The sequence below is a fragment of the Electrona antarctica genome, assembly GCF_951216825.1.
Source record: "Electrona antarctica genome assembly, chromosome: 6".
Lineage (NCBI taxonomy): Eukaryota > Metazoa > Chordata > Actinopteri > Myctophiformes > Myctophidae > Electrona > Electrona antarctica.
The window spans coordinates 17330838-17348542 of record NC_136811.1 but is presented as its reverse complement, the minus strand read 5'-3'; the positions used below and the strand labels follow the sequence as shown (position 1 = coordinate 17348542).

General features: G+C 45.2%; 1 protein-coding gene across 1 annotated transcript in view; it reads left to right on the top strand.

Moving 5' to 3' along the window:
* phactr4b (phosphatase and actin regulator 4b) overlaps window positions 1-17705 on the top strand; it is a 39087-nt gene that overhangs the window by 1007 nt on the left and 20375 nt on the right. Inside the window, exons 2-6 of the mRNA XM_079503659.1 lie at window positions 7664-7840; window positions 8369-8449; window positions 8866-9128; window positions 9304-9649; window positions 15042-15413. Of these exons, the coding sequence (XP_079359785.1) occupies window positions 7664-7840; window positions 8369-8449; window positions 8866-9128; window positions 9304-9649; window positions 15042-15413 (1239 nt within the window). The remainder of the gene's footprint in view (window positions 1-7663; window positions 7841-8368; window positions 8450-8865; window positions 9129-9303; window positions 9650-15041; window positions 15414-17705) is intronic.

Here is a 17705-nt window from a genome sequence, read left to right as displayed (position 1 = left end):
CGCGAGACATCAACAAATATATTTCACTGAAGAGATTAGCAGGAAAGTAGGCTTGTGTCTGTCTGCGTTGGTTTCAGCTAATCTTCTGCATTATTTTTTAATGGAGTGAGATCTTTATCTCATACGAGGACAAAGCCTGTATCAATTAAGAATCTGCTGTGGCAAATAAATCTGTAGACGTTGAGAAAATTACATGTACAGTATATGGCATACAAAAGAACCCATCAACCAAATCCATATACAACAAATTTATTCCCTGAACAATGAACACACTCACCAAGTTGGTCTGTAATGTAATGTTTGTGTGTGTTTGTTTTGTAAACGCCATTGACAATGAAGGGAAAATGTACGTCATAATGTGCCTCATTACGTCTTATTGTCTCTTTATTGTTAATGGCGTTTAATGTTTGTGTTTGTACCATTTGTTTTACATCACCATTACATCACCATATCAACATGAGTTAGACTTTAATATATTGGCGCCCCTCACTTCACACGGGTGTGATTTTTTAAAATTCTAAAGCAACTATTACTATTGTGACATGGTTATGAGTTTTCTTTTCTTTATTTCAATGGTGCATTAAGTTCAATGGTGCATCATGGTTCTTGTTAAAACCAGTGTTAAATACTTAAATAGCTCTATATTCCAATAGTAATCATGGCTGTCGAGTGTTTGTTCAGTAACAGTTGTCTTCCCTGTCTCTTTAGCTCTTTACAACACACAGATTTGCTCCAATCAGGTGAGAGAAGTTCAGAGAACTCATATACATACACGATAAAGGAAGTGTAGTGATGACACAAAGAAATTAGCAAAATGGACAAAATTGGAACTGAAAGACTATATCATTTAAGATGATAAATTATGAATAACAGACATTTGTAACCCACCTGAATTTTTTTTCCTGTTTATTAAAGAGTTTGTGAGACGGGCAGACACCTGTTACTGAACAACCACTCTATTACTGATATTACTATCAGAATGTAGAGCTTTTAATTTTTTTAACAAACGCTTTTACATTTTTTAACAAAAGCTAACTTTTTGTCTTAACCAAATATCACTTACTTTACCCTATTCCTTTAAGTATGCAAGATCCCATGAGAAGCCACCACTGTAGTGTAACCTCTGTGTGCCTCCAATCAAGCAGATTACATGTCATAATGCCAGCTGGCGCCTGTGCAGTGCAGTGCAGTGAGGTACAGGCTACATGTACGTGGATGGAGGTATTTCCCAACTGTTGCACCCTGCTGAAGCTGACTCTTATGTAAGGGATACTGACTGACTGACTGACTGACTGACTGACAGGATGGGTGGCAGAATGACTGACTGACTGACTGGCAGGATGAATGGGGCCCTTAACAACGTCTATTAACCAATTAAACCAATTCAATTGGGTTGGCCGGAGTCCCTCAGGGCTCTCTCTACTGACTTTTCTGTTATTATTTAGTCCACACTAAATATCTTGGCAGGAAAATAGCCGATCGACAAGCTTGCTGCGCTGTGAGATTCGACTACTTTCTACAATACGTTTTCCCCCAGATAGAATACAAAATGCCGGGGTTTAACCCATTAAAACTAGGCATGCATCTGTGTCATTTTCGGGTTTTGTTTTGGAAAATAGCAGCACAGCACCATGCGAGCATGTACTACTGCGATGTCTGGAAAAAAAAAGTTTGAGAACTACCAATTTCAGATCTTAAGTGTGTCACTCACTGAATCATGGATTCCGTCCTGAAAGGGCACTTAGTGGAGGGGTGTGGGAGATGACTGACAGAAGGGTGTAGTAGGCGTGGCTCCGAAGGGGAGGTCCTCACTGCAGCAGCACCCCCCTCCCCCTCCCTGTCTGTCATGTCTGGCCCCGGTTTCCTGATTGGAGGAAAGCCTTATCTAAGTCCAAAAGACACTGATAGGAGCGTGTGAACTGAATACTGATGACGGAACCTCTTGAGTCGCGACAATCCAAACCGCCTCTGAGTCTGAATGTTGTCGGCCTCAATAACTAGCTGCCACTATATGACACCAGCTAGTATTCAAAAGTGTGCTCACTCCGGAGACGCCCAGGCAGGGGATTCTTGAGGGGGTTCCAGGGGTCCCTGGCAAACTCTTTTAACTTTTAACCCCCTATACTTTGGCTAGTCGAACAGTACAAGATACAAGCTCGCGGCAACTCTTTTATCCGTATATACAGTACATGACGTATCCAGTGCCCTGCGGTGCTGCTGTACACAGTGTGTGTGTGTGTGTGTGTGTGTGTGTGTGTGTGTGTGTGTGTGTGACTGTGTGTGTGTGTGTGTGTGTGTGTGTGAGACTGTGTTGTGTTAGCGCGAGGGGAAGAGGTTGTCTTTGTTCTCTGGGTGGAGTACCGTTTCCTCTCTGTGTTTCCAGGCTGACCCCCCCCCCCCCCCCCCCCCCACCTCCACCCACCCCCTGTTCCAGAGTCACACAGCTGCAGCCAGAGCCTGCTACCCACACTGGACCTCCACTCTGTGAGACAATGACATGACAGAACTGCCTCCCTCGCCGCTATCTGTGAAGAAGAAGCCCTGTATAGGAGCCCACCTCAGTCAGCAGCATACCAGGCCAGCTTTATCGAGCCAGGGGGGCCTCCCTCAAGATTCCTTTTTCCTGAGCCAGAGGCGCTGGTCGAATATATACAGTCAATTAGCCGCCGTACTGTATACGTAACGAGCCTTCTCGAGATAAGGTCAACTTATTTGTCTTTCCCCATGCGGAGCGAGCCTCCATTCGCTTGGATCGAGCTCTCTCTCTCTCTCTGCGATCGCCAACCGGGCCAGGAGCGATCACCGGTGGCAGCGTGCTATAGCCTGGCTGGCACTGCCAGGACCTTATCCCTGCCCTGGACCAGGACCCTATCCCTGCCAGGACCTTAGCCCTGCCCTTGACCAGTGCTTTTCAGCTGGAGCTGAATCGGCACTCTCACTCCGTCCAGAGGCTGCTGCTGCTCCTGTAGGAGAACTCTGGGCTCCGTGCTGGATCAGAGACGAAGGAGCTGCCTGCCTTTTTAAGAGATGCATAATGTGGATGTTTTGTCAGCTGGGCTGGATTCTCAAGTTTCTACCGTGCCATTAGGGGCTTGGATTTCCATGGTTTCGGAGTAGACACACACACACTGCTGCCTCCCGAGCTCAGTCAGCATCCCCCGAGCTGCATGGGTGTCTGTCTGCTGTAGTTTGAGCTGTGCTTCTAAAAGCTCCTGGCTTTTTTCTTTTGGATATAAGTGGTTTTAACCGTCCCTGTGAATGGTGTGCCTCTGGGGGATCTATCCGTTCAGGAGTTCAGGAGGTTTGAGGGGCTTCCTCCATGGCATGCTGCCTCAAGTCCCGCCGCCGTCGAAGCTGGACACTGAGCAGCAGCCCTCTTCCAGGTAGAGAGGTCTCTGTGAAGCATTGTGTGTCCAAGTGAGAAAAGAGCACCTCAAGTTCAACTATTATTTTCTTCTGGCACAGCAGCAAATTGGTCAGCTGTTTGGAACGTGTGTGCGTGCGTGCGTGTGTGCGTGCGTGCGTGCGTGTGTGTGTGTGCGTGCGTGTGTGTGTGCATGTCCACCAAATATTTGCACAGGAAAGCCAGCCGTTATTAACCCATTCTGTCCGGGAAAGCATTTTTGTCCTTTTTAGATTTTAGCTATACTGTAATAACAGTAAATCGTCGCTGTCGGGTAGAAACCTCACGATGTCCAAAACTGTTACTTTTTCAGGATTCAAATTCAAAAGTAGCAGATCTACATTAAGATCAAAACTGAGCTTGTGGATCTGCTATTTTTGATGCTTTTGTGTGATGCCGTAGTATGATCAAGTAGGATGTTCATTTATGAAAGAAATCTGAATATGGAGATGAGAGATTTCTTAGCAACACAATTTACAATGAAAAACATAAGTGCATTTTGTCCAGAAGGCCTGTCTGTCTGTCTGTCGGGTCGGTTTAGCAGGCATTGTGTGTGTTTTGACCAGAATTGTGTTGTGGGAACCTGCTTGTCGCCAGGACATCCTGTGTGAGGCACAGGGCCGGGCGCTCCGTATACCTCAGGCCCATTCTCTCTCTCTCTCTCTCTCTCTCTCTCTCTCTCTCTCTCTCTCTCTCTCTCTCGCTCTCTCTCTCTGTGCTGCATTTAGTTTATAGTTCATAGTCTTTTGAATAAAATTCATCATAGTCATCATAGTTTAGTTTTTATTTAGTTTTCGTCAGTGAAAAGGTAGTTGACAAGTCATAGATTGATGACATCAACACTGGTGTGCTGCGTGGTAAATATTATGTGAACATTCAAGTAATAGTTCTTGAGTAATTGGTCTCTGTTGGGTGGAAACCTATATCCAATATATATATATATATTATTTTTTTTCAAATTAAAAAATAGCAAAAGTATAGCAGATCCACAAGCTAAAAACACATACTACAGTGACACTGTAGTATGATAGGGCATTCATTTATAAGAATAAAATAAGAATACCGGTATATACTAATTGTAATAATAATAATATATTCTAAATATAACAATAATATAAGAGGTTTCTGCCCGACAGTAACAAAATGTACTAGGTTGCTTCCCCCCTGCCTGCACTGTTGCTGAGTTCAGCGGTCCCTTGCAGCCCTGGGAGAGCTGGCTCCCTCACAGCTCAGCAGCATGTCAGTTAGCTGTCAGTCTGCCTGGCACACTGGCCCTTTAGAGCAGGGGTCAGGCCTTAGCAGCAGGTTCTCTGTGAAAAGCTTTTGGCTGTGTCGGTGTCCATTGGAATGTGTGTGTGTGGATACGCCTGTCAAAATTATTACATAATCAGTCACCTAATGTCCTGATGGCAATTCTTTGAGACAATTGCAATTATTCTCACTTGCGGATCGTCCGAATTGATAAATGTGTATGTGTAAGTTCACCGGTTGAAAAATACCGTAAATAGACGTTCAGACAGTATGCGTCACATCGCAACTATTTTGGCTAGTACATTATTTATCATTGGTACCGGTCATTGTCATTCATTTCTTTGCATATTTATGGCATTTGTTATATCTGCTCGGTGCAATGTTTGTTTTCAAAAACCTAAAAGGAAAACTGTAACAGCATTTATGTTGTCGCTGTCGGGTGGGAACCTCATATGTTCCAAAACTGTTTTTCAGGATTCAAATTCAAAAGTAGCAAAAATAGCAGACGCTTGTCAAGCGTGTAGATCTGCTACTTTTGATGCTTTCGTGTGGCGCTGCGCTGTAGTAGTAGTATTATGATGATTAAGTAGTAGGGCATTCATTTACGGAAAAGTCGCAAAGAGTTAAAATATGGAGATAAGAGGTTCCTGCCCGACAGATATGATTTACATATGTTCCAGACGGTGTTCAATGTCAAAAGCACAATTAAATCGTCAATCTCAATCAATGGTCAGTTCACCTTAAATGTAATGATCATCACAGCCCTGTAGGCACGGAGACATGGTACAGATGTGTGCACTACTGACTGCGTGGTCGCGTCCATGTGCGTACCATAGCTGATAAGCGACCCCCCCCCCACCCCCCCGACTGTGGAATGTGAACACTGGAGTGTGGGAAGCTCTGGCAGGGAGCCAACGGACGTGGGGTCTCACCTCCTCCTCCACCCCCCCTCCCCCCCCTGTTGACCGGTGTGGAGGAGTTCATGATTCTCAGCCACCCCGCCTCCCCCATAAATAACGGCCTTAATGAACATGCTGTCCTTCTCCTTTAGGGCTGTCACGATCAGTATGTAGGTCGGTGAGGCTTATTGTCGCCGGCATCAGCAGAGAACATATACCGATGCTAGGGTTGAAGAGGGTTGGAAAAATAAAAAAAGCTTCCTAAAGATTTGGGATTGCTATGTAACCTGCCCTCTCTTTAGCGAGAGGGCAGGGAAGGGGTTAGTTCACGTATCGGCAAGAAAACTACAGCTCTGTTCTGGAAATGCTGTGCGTGTGCTGTAGTCATGACGACGTGCCAAAGCCGCGGCCATGTGGCCTCGAACCCCAAACCGCAATTTGTTTCTTGTCTCCAAGAGCCAAGTTAGAAAAATGCACAAATCAAACCCATTAAGACCTGAGGCAGATTCTACACATGCCTTCTAAATCATTTATTTTCATGTCAAGGACCCCCAAAATTATATATTATGCTTGGACCCTCCATCTGAAAATGCTGTGTGCCAGGGACCGCTAGAAGAGAAGATTTGTGTGTTAAGAAAATTATTCAAACACTTGACTTGAACACAAGATTTTCCAAATAATGTTCAGAAATATCAGATACAAGGTCGCAGCGCGGTATGGAGTGAGCTTGTATATCTGCTATTTTGAGAACTACTGTTCTAAACCATTGTTCAAAATCCTACGAGTTGTCTGAAAAAGGTACGTTGCTATTATGTAACATCTAAAATGACACAGATGCTTCCCTGGTTTTAATGGGTTAAGAATATATATATATATATATATATATATATATATATATATATATATATATAAGCTAGCCTAGTAATAGAAAAAAAGTATCCTTCTATATTTTAAAATAAATACTTAAAGCAGCACTATGTAACTTTATTTGAATGAATACAATGTAATGTTGTCCAATCTGTATGGTAGAGTATGTTAATGCAATATAACTTATACTTATACCGTGTCAAAGGTCATGTCTCACCTAGACACCGGTTCTGACATGAATTTTGACCTGAAGGTCAAGATTTTTATTGGCTCAAAACATTTCAGCACTTGTGCAGGAGACCAGGTTCTAGATAGTTACATATTGCAGCTTGAATGTGATTTAGATTCTTTGAGAAATTAAACACACATTTGAGAGCAATATAAGACTGTTTTGAGTTCAACGGCAGCAGACAGAGTTGAGTTCGATCGTTATCGTCTTGTCTTGTCTATTCATTTGTTACTAATTTGAGCATTTCCGTGGAAATCAGGAACATTCCAAATTCATTTCAACATTGTGCAAAGAAGTCTGACCCTTCCCAGGCTGTGGAATAGTGTTTTTTTAACCACTTAAGTTATACCCATACTGAGTTGACCGGGTTTCCAAGGACTCTAGATGTCGTCGCAGAAAATAGCTAATCTACTGTACAAGCTGGGGCTAGGCAATTAACCGGAAATATATACCAAATACATTTGGGACCAATAACCGGCTTGCTTGGTGTATACATGGTTAAACAAATAATCGTATAGTATTTATTAAAAAAATATATCAATGAATACATCTAAACACTAAATTGATTAACCACTTAACCCTGTATTCATCGTAATCTTGAACCACTTTGAGTGCAGCGTGCCTTTTCTGGGGGAACACTCTGCAAAAATGTCAAATCTACAAGCTCAAAACGCATTTATATAGCGCCTCTATCCAATGCGCTTTACAGTGTGCAAGTCCATTACATTAACCCATTCACACATAGACGGCCATGCAAGGCACCAACCTGCTCACAGGGAGCAATTAGGGGTTCAGAGTCTTGCTCAGGGACACTTTGACACCAACCCTGGGGGAGCCCGGGATCAAACTGGGAACCTTCTAGTTCCCAAGCGGCCGCTCTACCTCCTGAGTCACTGTCACGCCAGCACAGTTACAGCTCAAGTCCCTTTTACTAGGACTACAAGTGGTTTTAAAAACCTACATCTCTCTCTCTCTCTCTCTCTCTCTCTCTCTCTGTCTCTCTCCCCCTTGCAGATGATGAAGTTGAGCAGCAGCAGCACGGCACACCGGAGGGAGGGGAGGGGGGCAGCACGGGCGACGGGACCCCTCCCCCCAAACGCAAGGGGAAGTTCTCCACCCTGGGCAAGATCTTCAAGCCCTGGAAGTGGAGGAAGAAGAAGAGCAGCGACAAGTTCCAGGAGACGTCAGAAGGTCGGTCATCCTCAATATATCAATTGCTTTATTGCCCAAAATGTAAAAAAATATGAACTATTTTAATGTAAAGCATACATGATTTGAACATGCATGGTAGGATCATTATCAGACTTACAGTTACCGTTCAACTTCTTGTTTATGCCCAAAATGATTGGATGTACAGGTTTTGTATCAATTTGCAGCAATTGTAGGCCTTTATTGTCGAATGTTCAACCAAATAATTATATATTGAGGTGCCCATTCTTCCTGTCACCCCTCAGATAATGTCATTGTGTTTGTTTCGTCCAGCACTGTGTTACCTTTTATCACAGTTTCTTAGTGAGTCCGTTTTGCTGTCCCCCAGCTGTCGCAGTGTGTTCACTCAGTGCGTTCACTTGAACCTAATTGAGACGAGAGACAATTCCATGGAAAAGCCAGTTATTTTGGGGCAGCGTTAATAGTAATGGTAATAGGCTTCTGATCAGAAACACACAGCGACCCTGCCTGACCGAAGATCTGTGTGTGTGCGTGTGCGTGTGGGTGCAGTTCTGGAGAGGCAAATGTCGATGAGACGAACGCGACAGGAGCTTATAGAACAGGGAGTGCTGAAGGAGCTCCCAGACAATGGTGAGTCTCTCTCTCTCTCTCTCTCTCTCTCTCTCTCTCTCTCTCCATGTCCATCACCGCCACACACACTCATGGATTAAAGATCTCAGCCTGATTTCAGTCATTTGGATTCCTTTTTGAAGTCTTTAAAAAATTAGAGAATGTAGAAGAATGCATATTTTGATCAACGCCTGTTGTCTCTCCTATGATACCACATCATTCAATACAACATGGAATTGTGGACAAAGTCCTATCCGTCGACAACAAAATATTCTGTCTTGGGTCTGAGAGGCTACGTCTCATCAGATGGTGGTCTAATGGCGAACGGTGGCACAAATGGCGAATAGATAGAGGAGTATGAAAAAGGGCTGAAAAGCCCTGCTTTAACTCGGGCATCTCTCACTCTCTAACTCACGTCTCTCTGTCTGCAGCAGAAGCAGATGACGCGCAGAGCGTCAAGCAGCCCTACGTGAAGAACGGCCACACCCTGCCCGTGGGGGGCGGCGGGGGTGGGGTTGGGGGCGGGCACGGCGTTGGGCGGAGCCCGTGCAACCAGGGCAAGCTGCCCTCAGAGCCTGACTTCAGGATGAACCAGGCCTGGATAGCACAGCAGCAGCAGCAGCAGCAACAGCAACAGGAGGACCGTAGGGGGCGCTATCATCCCGACGCAGGAGCAGACCGACGGGGTGGACATCCCCAGGTAAGATCTGCCGAGGAACTGTGGATTATTTTCCTCGCTGTCGGGCAGATGCTGTGTGATGTGACTTTGTGTGACGCTGTAGTGTGATCAAATATGGCGTTAATATACGGAAGAAAAAAACAGATATATCAAATAATTGCAACCAGGTTGATTATTATGTATTGACCCCCCCCAGGGTCACAGAGGAGGTGGTGGGCTGCAGCAGGAGGACCTGCGGCGAGGAGGAGGGGGAGGGGGGCCGCGGGCGGTGCCACCACTTCACGCTGAGGGCGAGTGGAGGTCCAACATGGCGTGGCAGGGACAGCAGGGCCCGGGGCCGGGGGACATGATGGACACTGGTCACCACACTGGGCGGCGCGGAGGAGGCGGAGGCAGGCTCCACCCGGAGGACGGCCAGAGGTCACGGCCCCACCTGCAGAAGGCCCCGTCGGAGGACGGCAGGAGGTCCCGCCCCCCCGAGGCGGAGTGGAGGCCCACCCTCACCCGACACACGTCCGCCGAGGAGGGAAGGACCGGCAGAGGTGAGCCGAGCCGCCCCGCCCCATCCCTCCTGCCCCCCCCCCCCCTCCCTCTCCTCTCTCAATAGAACGCTCAAGAACGCTCGTCTAATCCGGCGAACTCCTAACCTCAGCAAAACTATGCCTAAACCGATCCTTATTCCTCAACTTAACTTCAGCAAAACTATGCCTAAACCTAACCCTATTCTTAAACTTAAGCTCAGTAAAACTATGCCTAAACCTATCCCTATTCTTAAACTTAAGCTCAGTAAAACTATGCCTATACCTCACCCTATAGAGCACCAAAGTCTGACGTCAATATCGGTAGAGGGCGCTAAGTCCATGGGTTCAGGACCCCATGTTATTCTCCATAGAGAAAGTACTTCCGTGAACCAGGGGATGAGCGAGTGACGTCAGGACTTCGGTGCTCTATTCCTCAGTAAAACTATACCTAAACTTTACCCTGTTCCTAAACGTAACCTCAGGAAAACTATGCCTAAACCTAAACTTATATTCCTAACCGTATTAACTGCATGCAAGAACGGCTGGGGGCCAGCGTGTTTTGGGGGTGAGTGTTCCGGTTACCCTCTCTCTCCATCCCAGACTGGCTGTGAAAATCAGTGAATGCTCAGAAAGTGAATCCCTAAAAAAAAAACCCCGCCCCGCACAGACAGGCACGCACACGCACGTGGCCTAGACTAGATCGCACTGGTCAGTTCAGAATGAAAACCAGACATTCCTCTGCCTTGTGGAAAGCCTGGAGGAGACAAGAGGCTATACTCCATGATTCTGATCCTCCTGCCATCATGAGATCCATCATGTGGCCCCAATGTTATGTGCAGACTGACTGAACGTATAACGCATGGATTAAAGTTATCAGTCACTACGTCTGATTCAATTACAAGGCAGCATGTCTTCTATGAAAAAAGGGCATAACAATATGCTAATAATGGCAACAGTAATAACAATTCTAATAAAAACAACAATTTCTAGATAGTTAAAGGTCTTGTTTCCTAGCCTGACACTCAGTCTGAATTTTCATTTCGTTTCACTTCATTATTCAGACTGAAAGCCCTCCCCACGGCAGCAGTTTATGGGATGGGTGTCGTCAAAGCGACAGTCTTCAGTGATTGGTTCATACCAACCAATCAGAATAGTAGGAAAGCAGATGACGTTGTTGTCAATCATGTGGCTATGGCTAACCCGTTAGCCATAGCCACATGAGCGCACGAGCGCTACTAGTATGTAAACAAAAGCGGTAAAATATGTCGGATGATGATGTTTATAAAACCTCTCGTGTCTGTAAAGAAACTATTTATCATACGATATATCGATATATCGATATTAAATCATATCGATGTAATAGCCAGATTGATACGATCCTAAGTTACCGCAGTGGGGGCAGCCATGTTTGTTGTCTGACGCTGTTGAGTGGCGGGGCTGATGGACATATATAATATAGTAATACCGGTATTCAAAAACATCATATAAGTATATAATGATGGGGGGGGGGGGATTTCAGATGATAAGTTTAGACTTTTTGCTTTTTACAGGGGCCAGTTACAACTTGAAGTCACCTGTAGGTGCTCTTTTAGAACGGTTTTGAAGGGGGCTAAGGATTAAATCGTCATTTGCAGTTATATGTATGACAATTAATCGTCACTTTATAGGTTGTAAATGTCTGTCTGTCTGTCTGTCTGTCTGTCTGTCTGTCTGTCTGTCTGTCTGTCCTCGTGTCCTGTCCTCCCCAGATATAGACGGGCCACCCGTCTTTGGGCTCCCAGGGGCCATGTTCCCAGGGGCCCTGCTCCAGCTACCGCTTTCCTCTTCCAGAGCTATAGGGAGAGGAAAGCGGTCCTAGCTAGCTCCTCCTAATTAACCCATTTTGGGCGGGAACCCCTTTTGGTGTTTTAAGTATTATACTTTAGCTATTAAAAAATAGCAGATCTACAAGCTCATAGGAGCTTGTAGGTCTGCTATTTTTGAAAAATCGTGAAAATGTGGTGCAAATCTTTGAATATATATTCTTTCAGAGCGAACGTTTTTAACTCATATCCTTGCTACTGGGGAGGTCCCTGGAGCAACATATTTTCAGATGGGGGTCGGCGGCCAAATACAGAAAGTTTTTGGGGTTCTTGACATGAAATATTGAGCACCACTGAAAACTGTCATGATTTAGAGGACCTTTTTTTAAATGTCGATGTCAGGCCTAAAGGGGTTAATGCGACACCACATCAGTAGGCCCATTACTGCTGCCCTGTTAGTGCTGTAGGGCTCGGTGCTAATGGGTGCTGAGGAGCTGACGTTTATTGCTTTAGCTTTAAACCATTACGCTTTGAGGGGATGATATTGCTCCTATACTACACGCCTGTTAGATGTCAGTTATCCTGTCGAATGGCTTCCATCGTGCCACACAGCGCACACACACACACACACACACACACACACACACACACACACACACACACACACACACACGACTCACTTTGCCTCCACAAGTTGAGTTCCTTTAGTAGTTATTCTACGCTCTCTCTCTTTCTCTCTCAATCTCTCTCTCTCTCTCTGTTACTCTCACTCCCTCTCTCTCTGTCTCCCTCTCTCTTCTCTCCCTCTGTCTCCCTCCTCTCTCTCTCTCTCTCTCTCTCTCTCTCTCTCTCCCCCCCGAGCTTACTCACTCACTCCCTCTTTCACTCGTTCTCTTTCCCTCCCTTCCTCATGGTATTGCTTCATCCCTTTCCCGTGGCCTACTTCCTCCTTTGGCTGTGTGACATCATCGTCATGATGTGTGTGTGTGTGTGTGTGTGTGTGTGTGTGTGTGTGTGTGTGTGTGTGTGTGTGTGTGTGTGTGTGTGTGTGTGTGTGTGTGTGTGTGTGTGTGTGTGTGTGTGTGTGTGTGTGTGTGTGTGTGTGTGTGTGTGTGTGTGTGTGTGTGTGTGTGTGTGTGTGTGTGTGCATTAGCCTACTGTACTTGCGCGAACCACAATTTGTAGAATTTGAGAAATGAGGACAATTTTCCTGGTCCTCACAAGAGAATTGTTTCATGGGTTCAAAATGATTTTGAGGGGCTTACCGTTAGTTCACAATGTATAGCAGTGCGACACATTGTGAACCTGTAGATCTGCAATTTTCCGGCTTATGGTAAACGGCCCCAAAAAAGTGTGTGTGCGCGTGTGGTTGCAGGAGCGTGGGAGCATGGAGGGTGGTGGTGGTGGGGGGGGGGCCTTCGGGTGGTAATTACAGCCGCCTCCACTGTTTATCTTGGCAGCTGATCCCCAGATAACGTAATTCTCAAGGCAGCGCTATCGCGCGCTATTGCGCGCGCACACACACACACACACACACAGTCACACACACAGTCACGCACACAGACACACACACACACACACACACACACACACACACACACACACACACACACACACACACACACACACACACACACACACACACACACACACAGTCACACACACACAGAGAAAGAGAGAAAGCGAGCCTGGAGTGGTAAAGCGGCAGAAAGCGGCCTTGTTTGCTCAGTTCCCCTCGCTCACTCAAACATTTAAATATGCAATTCCCAACCTGATATTGCAAGTGTTTTGCAAGTGGGCAAAATACTTGAAAACAATTGATCATATAACATTAATTTAAACATAATGAATGTATGTGAAAAGTGTTTTTATTGTGCTACAGATAGGAACTTAACCCATTAAGACTCGATGAGGCCCATTCTACAAATACCTTATAAACCAGTAGTGCTCAAACCTTTTCATGCCAAGGTCGAAAAGAGTTTGTGTCAGGGACCCCCCAGAAGGGAAGGGACCCCCAGAAGGGACCCCCCAGAAGGGACCCCCCAGAAGGGAAGATTTGTGTTAAAAATAATAATAATAATAATAATCACTCAAAATGTTTTCAAGATATTTCACAAATAGCAGATGTACAAGCTTGTATGCAGTATATCTGCCATTTCTGAGAACCACTGTTCTAAACTGACATAGATTATTTCTTGTTTTTAATGGGTTAACGTTTACCATGTTAGTTCCATTGATACGAGCTGGAACACTGGTTTGATTCAACATTAACTTTTGCCATCTATGTGAATATTCGTACTTTCCCCCCAGGGCCCAGCTATTATTATTTTCTCTGATGCAAGTTGTCCCTTCTACCTTCTACTGGCTGAAGTGCGCTGGACTTTACCTACTTCACTTTACCTACAACAACAAAAAATAGTTTGTGGGGTGGAATTAATTGGCATAACAACTACATTCACACTTGTGTGAAGTGAGCGGCGCTCGTATCATCACACATCACATTCCGTGCTCAGCCAATCAGCTGAGCACATTCCGTGCTCATACAGACACACAAAGCTGTGCATAGGAGTGGCTAGCACCGCTCAAAAAATGGGTAAAAAGAAAAAGAGAAAATGTTTGCGTACCACCGATCTCAAGGAAGGACATTGTGCGATAGAAGCTTTCTGTCTGGTGTCCTTCCATTGATCCAGACATATTGGCCTCAATCTCTGCTGAGTAGAAGCCCTGTAGGATACAGCCCTGTGATGACAAGCCCATTTATCGGACGCAGTCAGGTGGGATGAGCTCTAATTCCATCCTAGCTATTTACACCTTTCCGTAGGTATAGAATGTAGGTCAGGGTGCTTTTGAAGCAGCACTGGGACACATGCAAACCTATAGAAACAACATGAACATACGATGGTCGTCAAAGACAGTGATGCTCAAAGCTGGGACCAGGAACCCCCTGCTGTCCTTTAGTAGGTTCCACGGGGTCCCCAGCCAAATGAGTTAATATAATAAGAATCAGTTTAACCACATATACATATAGACTATATTAAAAATAAAGAAAAAAAACATTTTGAAACATTTTAACAACATATATCTTGTATGGGCGGCACAAGTTGTTTTCAGATGGGGTTCTGCGGCCAAAAACATGAATTTGAGGGTCCTTGACATGAAAAGGTTTGAGAACGACTGGTCAAAGGCTCTGAATACACCGCTAGCGCCCCCTTAAGGCCATGCTGATCCTCACACCCAACCAGGCCAAGAGTGGTTTTGAGCCTAGACTGCTATTCCATCTTCAAGCTTAAAACATATCATGGTGTGTAGCATTTTGACCTTGTAGATCTGCTATTTTTGCTACTTTTGTTTGACACTAGTATGACCAAGTAGGAATTAAAAGTTAAAACGTGGAAAAAATACGTTTCTGCCCGACAGCAAATATATTTAGTACAGTTGTACACGTATATCATTTTGATTTTTTTTGACCCGTTTCTATGCTGTCTTTCTCACCAAAAAACCTACAAAATGATGGAGCGCACATGGAAAATGAATTTCACCAACTTCTGTACACCTGTGAACCTGTGATGTGACAATGAAGCCGACTGTCACTTTGTGTTCCGTCTTCCTAGATTCAGACAGCCATTATGTCCCTGACATGGACGCGCTGCGGGACACCCTCCGAGAGCCGCTGCCCCCCAAGCAGTCCGTCATGCCGCCCAAGTGGTTGGTGAGCCCCGCGTCCCCGGAACCTGGTGCCGGCGAGACGGGCTCGCTGCGGACCCCGCCCAACCACCACCACCACCATCACCACCACCACCACAACAACAACACCATCCCGTACTCCTCCCCCTCGGCGGGGCCCAAGCCCGCCCGCTCCGTCTCTGCGGGTGCCGGCGGCCCCCAGCCTCCGGCCGCGCTGAGCCTCACGCCCACCTCCACCGCCAAGCAGCCGCCCGTGCCCCCGCCCAAACCGGTGAACAGGACCAACGCTGCCTTGATGGGTGAGTAGTACCCGTACCGCCCTGCGATGTCACCATGTGATCTGCACCGGAATGGATCCACGGACATGCTCGTTCTCTGGGGTACCGCTAGTGGTCCTTGAGGAGGGTTCCATCCATCATTAATTCTAGCAGAATTAATGATGGATGGATGGATGGATGGATAGATAGATCTTTATTTAAGTGTCAGTTCGCAACACACATTGAAATACATATCAGAATACAAGAGTTGTGGACGACTCGCAAGTAGTCCACAGTTGTGTGACACTTAAAAGGGGCATTCCACTCATTTTCAACATTTTACTTAGATCTGTTGTGATCTGTACCTTAGAGCTGTTGTGTGGAAATAATAAAAAAGATTCCTAGAACTGGATGGGGGGACGTTTTTTTTATTATTTCCACACAACAGCTCTAAGGTATATTAATCCCCTTTAAATAAAGTGAGGAGCCCCCACCGGGAGGACGTAAACATACATTATAGTACCAAAAGATAAAATAATACAAAAACTAAATTCAAAACATTTATATACCAGAACTCATAAAGGTAAAGTATTAAGGGACATGCATGGGCATATTAGTTAATACAGTGTTTACCAGCTTAAATTACACATAGTTTATTTATATGATCAAAATCATTAATATCTGCAACATAATCGGACCACACCTTATGAATGAAATGATAGACCAAATGGACCCTTGCGGTCTGGAAGTCAAGGAGTATACAAAACGGAAACGAATGGACCCGAATAAGGGCGCCGTGTTGACCAGAAAGTGTGTAGCTGGCGGCTCCTGTTTTCCATGCATTTATATGGTAAAGATGCGCTGGTTCCCAGCAGCTAAGCATCACGCTTCAAGCTCTCTCATCCGTCTGTCCTGTATTTTTGGACGGGCAAGCACCTCAAGAAAATAGTTCAACGTTTAGGATGAGTGCTGCTGATCAATGTCACGTTTGATCCACCTGGCTGTGTTCGACAGCCCGGTCATTCATGACATGTTTACCGTTGTTTCAGCGAGGCTATTTGTGCTAATAACGCAGACGACAGGATGATTAAGCAGAAAAGGGGTTGATATATTCGAACCATAGACTCTAAAGAATATGGACAAAGGTCACATAACCCATGGGTTTCTACTGACCCGTTTTGAAGCTTCTTTTTCGGCTAAATCAAATCAAATCAAATCAATCTTGGAAACATCCGGTTCCTAAAACGACTGCTAGGCTGCAACCAGCAAGGGCGGTCTTCACTCGGTAGAACCAGTAGAAGCACTAGAAACATACCATATTTTATCATACATTTTAAAATTAATGGGACCACAAAAACGCATATCATGATAATTGTAAAAAAAAAAAAGACTTTAAACTAGCTATTGAAAACATTTAAAGTATTCATGAAACTGTTTCCTAAGATAATAAAATCAAGTGTAAAGTCCGGCCAAAACCTTGTTCATTTGAATGGAGTGCTTCTGCAGCCAGCAGAAGGGGAAATAGCAACACCTGCTGGGCCATTAATGGGAACTGCAGGGAATTGTGTTCTTGCAGGGAATTGTGTTCTTCCGTGTGAGCCTCAAGAACTGTCCCTTGCCGCCTGATTCAACCTTTGTGAGCGTTCTGGACGTGATATCCAAAGCACTACTGCAAATGCGTGCTGTGGACACAGCCCCTAAGGGTCCATTCCTTCCCGCTTGCATGTACACTCTCAGAGATACATGACTAAAGATTGTACAGTCTATACATTGGGGTCCCATATATGCAATTTGCATAAAATATTGGGTCCGTGGCTTAACCCATTTTGACCTGATATCAGATTCTAAAAATGTCTTCTACATCTTGACAGTTTTCTGAAAAAGCTATGTTTCTATGTCAGTCGTTCTTCGATTTTTCAAAAATAGCAGACCTACAAGCTCGTAGCGCCGCTATGAGCTTGTAGATCTGCTATTTTTCAATAGCTAAAGCATAACATAATGCTAACACTAAAAGGGGTTCCCGCCCAAAATGGGTTAATGCATATTAAACTGCATCATAATTGGTATAATTATAGAGCTAACATATCCACTTGTTAAGCCATGCGTTATGCGCAGTCAGGCGCTCGCTCGTTGGAACGCGTAGTCACATTTACCCACAGGCGTTCACACACAGGAGTAGTTCTCTGCATACTGTAGTGCACACAACACGTGCGCACTCACGCATTGCACAAGTGCACAAGTGACAGCACAAAGAACTCTTCTGTGCTCGTATGACAAACAACATGGACAGGCTCTCCTCAGAGAGTCAACATGCAAACACGCAAGTAACTAAGT